Genomic DNA, 9517 nt, shown 5'->3' on the forward strand with positions numbered 1-9517 from the left:
TCAACACAATTGGGATAGGATGACATGAGTCAATCAAGTCCACATGTCTAACCATCCAATCAAGTTTGGCACCGAGGTTGCTGAAGACCAATTCTAATCTGGATCTTCATTGGTCAAGTGGCTTAGTAGATAAGTATGTGTGCAGAAAATCTTCCAAGCCTCATATGGTCTTGGCAAACTCTTACATCTATCAGCAAGGCTGTGCCGTAGTCGGTGAAGTCTTTTTTTCTGATGATGAGAGCCTGGTCCACTCCCTCTAAGTGAGCACTGTGAACCGTCAATGTCTCGTGGGTGTCAAGCCGAACTGAAATAAGAAACTGATCTAGAAACGTGGAATGAAAAAATCGACAAACCTATAGTCTTTCAATTAAACATATATTTCTTCAAGAATACAGATGCCTAGTTAACCCGAATGCGCAGCACCAAGACCTGCTTTCTACAGCTATGTTTTTAACTCTTGCCACTCCGTTGAACCAAACTGACATTACTCTTCATGAGTAGGTGCGCACCTAGCACCTTCTATGACTGTGGGACATTTATCCACCCTGCAATGTTGCAAACTGTAATCTGAATTCACTCTTATTTGGGTTACCATTTATATTCCATCTGAATACAAATTTATATACTCTCAAAACACAGTGTATGTTGTTATCCTTGGCCCCACGTTCAAATCAGAATGTTGGGGCCCCAGATCCCTCACTATCAAGTGACTATCAACTATCCCTCACTATGAAGTGAGGGACATCGGTATACAAATTCTATATTCTTTTTTATAAATTTGTATACACACCTGGTCTTGTCACAAAACCTTATACTTCCAATGTTTATTTTTCACATTTGTGTCTAAAACTCCATACATTCAGCCGCCACACCATCAACCGCGATGCTTAATGTGATGCTACTGCCATAGCGTCACCGGCTACCACCGGCACCCCACCGATAGCCACCACCCAACACCGGCCACATCACTGGTAACACCGACCACCACCGGAATCACCATTGAACCACCACTGCCACCTGCCACCAGGCAGCATTTACACTGTTCCCTAGCCAAAACACCAGACTCATCTTGGCCGGGCTGCCAACCCCTCCAGCTCCTCTAGAGTATATATACCCCCGTCACCGCTAGCTTCTCCGTCTGATAAGTCTAACTCAGACGAATCTAGTCACCTTAGTGCTAGCATCACAGCCCCTCCTCACCCACTCCGGTCTCTATCCCTTCTCTTATAAATTTTTATATGCTAGAAGTATTAACAAAACCTAACACAACAATTACCAGAGGTCACACACAAATAACTAAGCCCCCAAAATAAGTACAACATATAATGTTAGGGTTAAACCGCTTAGTATTACCTTTGTTTATCTGCGGAAGAAAGAATAGGGGGAAACAGAAGAAAACCTTTCCATATAAAGGAGCCAAGAGATTTTGCACCTAAAGCAGGGATACTCTACAACAGCTATAGGTCATTCCCTTGCTTTCTTTACCATTTGTACTGATTAATGTGTGCCTCGTCATGCTCCAACGCACGTACTGAATTGGCTCGTTCCCAGCACAACTTCAGCTGTGTTGAACAGTACTGCAGCCAGTTTATTGTATCAGTCGGAATTTTACAATGAATGGATTATAGTCAGAATAAAGAGCACGGATTATATGTGAATGAATGAAAGAATAAATGAAATGCAATGGCCATCCATCCGAAAAAATGTTTAAGAACACAAAAGTATCACTAGAACACGTGTTAACATCAGCTGTCCTCATAAAAAGAAATCTACTATGAGACATTTTTGTGTTTACATTAATAATTAATTCAGATATCTTATGGCATGTGGGGAATGGCATGGATGTTAACAAAATGTTAACTTACACTGTCACACATCCCTCAAAAACAGAAAGTGTAAAATTATCGCAAAGCATTATAAACACCTTTCCAGTGTTGTCAAATAATAAGATCAGCAAGAAATATTAACATCAACAAGAAAGAAAGAAGTTACAGAACTATAACCCTCAAACATCACAAACATCAATGGTGGATCAGATCAGACTGTCATATTTTTCATATACATCACATACGCCCTAACAATTTTTCTAACACCTTGCAAACACCTTTCACCTGATGGTATATTCACTTCATAAAAATTAAAGGTGTATGTGAAAGAAGTTTTAGAATAATAACTAGAAACACTCGAACAACGCAGTGCAATATTTCAATGACTGATCAGATGAAATTAAGAAATACAGTTCGTTCTACCACCATGTATAGTGTAATAAAGCACACTTTCCCCTGAACTATTATATCGTTAAAGCACTCAGACGCAAGCGGTGGTAGAACGAACTGTATTTCTTTTCTAAGATGCCATATTTAATAATTTCTAAGCCTAATTTCGATTAATCTATGGCAAAAAAGAAACGACGGTGTCTGTGACCTAACTTCAGAAACCTCGCACAGGGCTAACTTACGCGCTGTTCTTTTGACATGTCAGTCCCCTACGTTAAGACAAATGTTACAAGAAAAATAAATGATGAACAGTTTGGTGAAGGTTTATGTTCGGGCTAAATATCTACACTAGATCATTTTAATTACGTCTGTGATTCTCTTAAACCATACAAGGCAAAACGACCATCTCATTTCTACAGAGGCCCTGCTGCAACACTTGAATTGCCAACACCCAAGAATTCATTTCACAATGGAAGAAGAGACACACCAACACCGTCCCTTCCTGGACATTCTTCTCCACCGACGCCAACAATCCATAGCCACCAGTGTTTACCGTAAACCAACACATACGGATCAGTACATTCATCACCAGTCCAACCATCATCCCCAGATGAAGAAAGGCATAGTAGCTACCCTGGCACGAAGAGCAAAAGCGGTCTGCAGCCCAGACAGCCTCCACAGCGAATTAAAACACCTGAAATCAACCTTCCAAGACCTTAACGAGTACCCACCCCATCTAGTCAGCAACACCATCACCAAGACCCTGAAAGTCAACTAAACCGGAACCTTCCCCCATCAGAATTAACATACCATACCATGGCCAGATAAGTCATCACATCAGCCGTCTCATCAAGAAAACAGCAGGAATAGACGTCACCTTCTGTAGCGACTCCAACCTGTAAACGCTACTATCAGCTAATGGACGTGGGCCAACAACACCTAAATGCAACAGCCCAGCAGGATGCATCTACCAGATCCAATGCAGTTGTAAAGAGACATATATTGGTGAAAACTGGTCGACCACTGACTATCAGGTTAAAAACATCAGTTCAAAATTTGGATCAGAAGTCTGCTGTATGTGAACACATCATGCACAACCCCAATCACAAGATTGTTTGGGACAACACCAGGACATTAGTTAGGAACGCCAATGACTTAAAAAAACGGAAGCTCCTAGAAGCCATTGCAATCAAGCGGAACAATCCCTCAATCAACAGAGACGGAGGTGTTTACTTACCCAATGCATGGAACCACCTTATCCTCAGCGACTAATCTTTATCCAAACATCTTTACCTGTAACTCGTTAACCTAATCAACACAACCCGGCACACCTATCAGTTGAAGCCTTTACATAAGTTGAAGCCCATACATCAATCAATCAAAGCCTGTACATCAATTAATAGAAACCTGTATATCTTCTTACCCATTGTTATCAGTCTACTGTTATGTGTATATATACTACAACCCTTTAGTTTTACCCTCACTTCACCTGAAGAAGAGACTTGAATCTGTCCCGAAACGTTGTGACCTTGTATAATAAAGAAGTTGAACCATAAAGCACTTTTAGTTTGATCTCATTTCTACTACCAACGAAAGTTTAGATCAGTACATTCAGCTGAAGCTGACTAGTCATGCGACATTCCATGATTGCATTGTGGGAAGGTAAACACTGCAAACATTACCATGTCTCTTTAAAGTTTTGAGTCGAACTACGAGGCATTTTATCCTTCGGAAAACATTAACATAATGTTTCCACCAGTGATGTTAGCTGTTTGATGCAACTGCAAACCAAGAAATGGGATGCAACGAAGCAGTTTACTGTGGGAGGCTGTAAGAGGCGATGGCAACTGACATCCATCGTGACGTCAGTAACGTTCTGACGTTTGTTTGATTACGAGGGGGCAGACTGGAATGGCGCAGCGACGTCAACACATTGCAAAAAGTGCACATTATCGTCTGATAAAGTATTGTCGGCGCCTTTGATCTTTCACAGAAGCATATTAGAATCAATGATATGTGACAATTTACACACACCTCATATACCCCCTAACACGTTTTTTTAGACGGTGAAATTATCACTATTACTTGCAAATACATTTCACCTGATAGTATATTCCCCTCATAAGAATGAAAGGTGTATGTGAAAGATGTTTTTGAAGCAATAACTAGGAACACTCAAAGAATGTTGTGTAGTATTTCAATGGTGGATCAGAACAGATCAGTGATAGGTCATATTTTTCACACACCTCAAATACACTGTACCCATTTTTTTAAGCCATAAAACTATCTCTATTAGGAAAGAGTTCCGCCCGTACCGCCCCAATCCCTCTTTTTTTAGTAACAAATGCAGTCCCAGGAAATTATTCCCAGATGTAATATTCTGAAAAGGGGCGATTGGTATAAATTTTAGGGGGTTAAATGGGGGTTTAGAAGTTTGGAGGTAATATTGAAAAAGTGGGGGGAGGGGCGGTAATAAAAAATAAAATTCCTTTGTCCTTCTACTTTGTGTCCGTTTTTCTTCCTCCAACTTTGCTCCATCCGTCTCTTGTCGTCACCTGCAACTTCCTGTGAATTAACATACTTCTTTCATACATCTAATGTTAGTGGTGTAAGCTTTCAAGTGAACTACATAACTAACAATTTTAACTAAGAATCTAAGTCTGAAAGAAATGACGTTGCTTCTGGGAACCGAACCCGGGTCGTCTAGTCAAGAGTCCTCTGTCGTACCTCAGTGCTACTGAGACAGGTGACCGACAGAGCGGAACTTATTGTATTTAGACGCTGGTTTGTAGGCTTACGCGTGGGTTGTATTGTATTAATTAACAAGCTCATTTCAGAAGTCTCGGTGACTCTGAGGAACAGTGGAGATGCAGTAAGATATGAGGATGGTGAGTTCATGAGATCGAACCTCATTCCCCGTGAATTTTTAATTTTCTTTCCGTTACCGTTGACATATGGAGGTAATACTGGCATAACAACTAATTGTAGTAAAGGAATTAGGATGTTGTACTCTGTTGGTGGGTGTGAAATTTGAATGAGAGATCACCTAGAGTGCTTTTAGCATGTATATGATGATTTTGGTACGAGTTGTTTGTATGTAATGGCGTCCCATGACTTAATGCGTTGTCAGACCCTAGCTGAGTGTGGTACAAAATTTAGAAGCCATGTTGTCATCCTCTAGTTTTAACGTAGTATGAGATCGTGAGCCTTCTTCTTCACCAGACCCACCACCTGTATAAACCTGATCGAAAACCGGTTGTGGTGCATAAAAAGGCAACTACCGACAACACACACTCAGCAACACTACTTTGCTTTACATCCAGTCTAAGTAAACTTATCCTCAGTACTTTTCGTTACACTCCACCACTGAGTCTAACAAAACCTTATGGGAGGTTGCGTCAGGTAACCTTTGAGACTGGCCAATGAGAACACAGCTTACCAAACCGCGAAAGTGGACATTCGCAGATACCTTTAGAACTTTTTATCTCGAAAAGGTTCGTACCCGAACGACTCCGAATGCTATTTAGCGTATGCTCGCTTCCGGGTGATGCACATGGCGCATGTACAACCATGACAACGGTGAGTAAACAGTCGCTGAAAATAGTGTTTTGGGCAGTATTCAAGGATGCTGTCTTGCGGAAATATTGGCTAATGGTAACCAAAGCGTATATACTGCAGGTCAAATAACTGTGTTAAATGTGGATTTTTGTTTGTGAAGAGGTCTGTGTCAGTGACCTGAATATTTTGAAAGTCCCTCCGATCCCTAAAATAGTAGTCGTTGTCTGATTGGTTAAATCTATTTAACCGTCTTGCGTTTGATTGGAAGGTCACTGGTCGCTCAAAGGTTACCTGACGCGACCTTCTACTAGGTTTTGTTAGACTCAGTGGTGGAGTGTAACGAAATACACTGAGACTAAGTTTACTTAGACTGCTCTACATCTAGCCGAATATAGGTATCACTATAGTGCCGAAAAAGTCATTTTTATGCAAATCCTAGAGGACATTGGATCCATTTACACTGGAGGACAGTAGAGGTATGTTGTACTTTTCTTGAGTATTGATCAGTTGTGTGGAATATAGCTTACAAATGGCGATGTAGTTATGCTGACCTCAACCTATCTGGATTCCCGAGGCTGAATATGGGTACAGCAGTCATTGCAGGTCATACATTGTTTTTCATGCCTTACACACATTATTGATGGTATAACTAGTGATTAATATGAGTGACAGTACTTAAGGTAATGTTTTGGGAGAGGGGGTACTGGCAGAACTGTTACCCTCTATTTCTTGCAAATACCTTTCAACTAAAGGTATGGTTTCCTTCTAAAAATTAAACGAATGGGTGAAATAAGTTTTTATCGACTTAATTTAGTCTATCTTCCGGGTGACTCGAGAATGGAAGCCAGTGAGCTATAACATACCAACAAATGTACTGTCCCAATACTGACACTAATAACAATTATTTGACTTAAACTGAAGTGACAATATGGTTAACTTATCTTCTACATATAGGTGTTCAGTTGTCACAACACTCAGTGAATGTAATCAGCTGTTGAAAATAAACCGGGCTCAATCTTAAATACTAAGCTGTCGCCATATTGGCTACACCGGTTACGTAACGAGGCAAGACATATGTTAAGCAGCTGTTCGAGGAGTTTCTTCTCCTTTTATACGTAGGCTCCCTGCCTTAAGTTACTGAACTGGCGGAACCTAAACTTGCTACACATTATAACCTGTCTGTGCCTTATTGGATGTATCTGTTTCAGGGTCTGTAATAGCAGGGAGCCTATATAGAAGGGGAGAGGAAACTCCTCAAAAAGCAGCTGAACGTATGTCTTGGGTTGTTACGTAACCAGTGTAGCCAATATGGTGGCAGCGTAGTATTTAAGATTGAGCCCGGTTTACTTTCAACAGCTGATTAAGTTTGCTGAGTGTTGTAACAACTGAAATCCAACATGTAGAAGAAAGGTTAACTATTTCGTCACTTCAGTTTAAGTCAAATAATCGGTATTAGTGTCCGTATTAGGACAGTAGATTTGTAGTAAAGTTTCAAGTCGGTAAGTTATAACTCACTGGCTTCTATTCTCGATTCACCGCGAAGTTAGACTAAACTGTGCCGATAAAAACTTCTTTCACACACATTCGTTTAACTTTTAGAAGGAGAACATACCTTTAGAAAGGTATTTGCAAGTAATAGTGACAGTTTTATGACTTAAAAATTGTTAGGGCGTAACTGAGGTGTGTGAAAAATATGATATTTCGCCGATCTGTTCTGATCCACCATTGTTTGAGTATTCCAAGTTACTTCCTCAAAAACATCTTTCACATACACCTTTAATTCTTATGAGGGGAATATACTATCAGGTGAAATGTGTTTGCACGTAATAGTGATAGTTCCATAATCTAAAACAAAATGTTAGGGTGTATTTGAGGTGTGTGAAAAATATGACATATTGCCGATCTGATCTGCTTCACCATTGATGCTTGAGGGTTATAGTTCCATAACTTCTTTCTTTCTTGTGGATCTTATTATTTGACAAAAATGGAAAGGTGTTTTAGAACGCTTTGTGAGAGTTTTACACTATACTTTTGAGGGCAATGTGACAGTGTCAGTTAACATTTTGTTAATGTCCATTCCATTCCCCACATGCAATAATTAAGATATCTGAATTAATTATTAATGTAAACAAAAATGTTTCAAAGTAGATTTTTTAAAAGGACAGCTCATGTTAAGACGTGTTCTCGCGATATTTTTGCGTTTTTAACATGCTTTGGGTGAGAAGGCCGCGGCGTATCATTTATTCTTTCATTCATTCACATATGTACTTCTTCCTTTGATTCTTTTTCTTTAATTCGTTCATTCACATAATTCTTGCTCTTAATTCTTACTGTAATTCATTCATTCAGTGTAAAATTCCGACTGATATAATAAATTGGCTGAAGTTTTGTTAAACCAGGCATAATCTACAACGTATATGCTCTATACAGTCTGGTTAAACACAACTGAAGTTGCACTGGAAACGAGCCAAGTCACCGTGTGCGTTGGAGCATGACGAGGCAAACGTTAATTAGTACTAATGGTAAAGAAAGCATGCGAGTGACCTATCCCTGGTAATAGCTACTGAATCCACAGTTCCCAGCTTCAGCCTTACCTACCTTCAACTAGTCGTGTAGCGAGTGTCTTGAATGTGATCAGAGAGGTCCCTTTAATCTGTTTCTCGGTGAAATCCACATTAAAATCAAGGTGATAGTTGATGACGACGACCTGTCTATAATTTGACACCGTCGCCACGTCAACGGCACTATCTGAGTGAAGCACCATGATCACGCACAGATTTTGACCACTAGTTAAATACAAACACTTCTACCACAGGAGGGGTACTTGCCGAGTTTAACTTTCGTTTCCTCCCATATGTCACATGTTGTAAACTTCCGGTTAGGGCGGGTAATTCTAAAAGCACCCTCAGCGAAACGAAACCATGAAATATGTCGGGGATTTGAGATAGACAGGTCACTTGTCAAAACAAGCAAAATTTCGCATCCAGACATAATGACAAAGCTGAAAAATGTCTTTTATTGAGTAACTGATTTAAACAGTATCACATGAGTAGACAAATGCTTAATAAATCTTCTAAGTGCATTTATAAGAGGAATGCGGTAAAAAAGCAAGATTGATTGACGTCAGCTTCTTTGATGTGGATAACAAGACGATTGGGAGAGTGTGTCCTTTCATGTCCTTGAGATGAATGGTTAGGGGGTATTAGGGTAACACACACACACACACACACACACACACACACACACACACACACACACACACACACATTAAGGCATGAAAACATGTTAACACTCTTCAGAAAATGAATATGTAATGCAAACATGAGACAAGTGAAACGCAGGAACAACATGGTAATAGATGTAAAATGAGAGAATACAAACACGATGATGCCAGTGATACACTAAAGTAAACTGGTAACAGATGTGATGGGATATGTAATGCAAACACGTGGAGACCAGTGATACACTAAAGTAAACTGGTAACAGATGTGATGGGATATGTAATACAAACACGAGGAGACAAGTGATACAGTAAATACGCTAGGATGGGAGGACAGTGGTACAGTATACAAATGTGAGGAAAGGAAGCCAGTGATGCAGTACAAATGTGAGGAAAGGAGGTCAGTGATGAAGTACAAACGTGATGAAAGGAGGCCACTAATACAGTACAAACGTGAGGAAAGGAGGTCAGTGATGCAGTCCAAACATGAGGAAAGAAGGCTAGTGGTACAGTACAAACATGG

The 9517-nt window shown here is 40.1% G+C and overlaps 1 protein-coding gene across 1 annotated transcript in view; it reads right to left on the bottom strand.

Annotated features, from left to right (window-relative positions):
- Window positions 1-8642, bottom strand: part of LOC137273305 (aminopeptidase B-like) — a 38199-nt gene extending 29557 nt beyond the window's left edge. The window contains exons 1-2 of the mRNA XM_067805862.1: window positions 8373-8642; window positions 186-304 (exon numbers count right to left, since the gene is read on the bottom strand). Coding sequence (XP_067661963.1) covers window positions 186-304; window positions 8373-8538 — 285 coding nt within the window. The 5' untranslated portion in view covers window positions 8539-8642. The remainder of the gene's footprint in view (window positions 1-185; window positions 305-8372) is intronic.
- Between the last annotated feature and the right edge of the window lie 875 nt (window positions 8643-9517).

The sequence above is a fragment of the Haliotis asinina genome, chromosome 2, assembly GCF_037392515.1.
Source record: "Haliotis asinina isolate JCU_RB_2024 chromosome 2, JCU_Hal_asi_v2, whole genome shotgun sequence".
NCBI lineage: Eukaryota > Metazoa > Mollusca > Gastropoda > Lepetellida > Haliotidae > Haliotis > Haliotis asinina.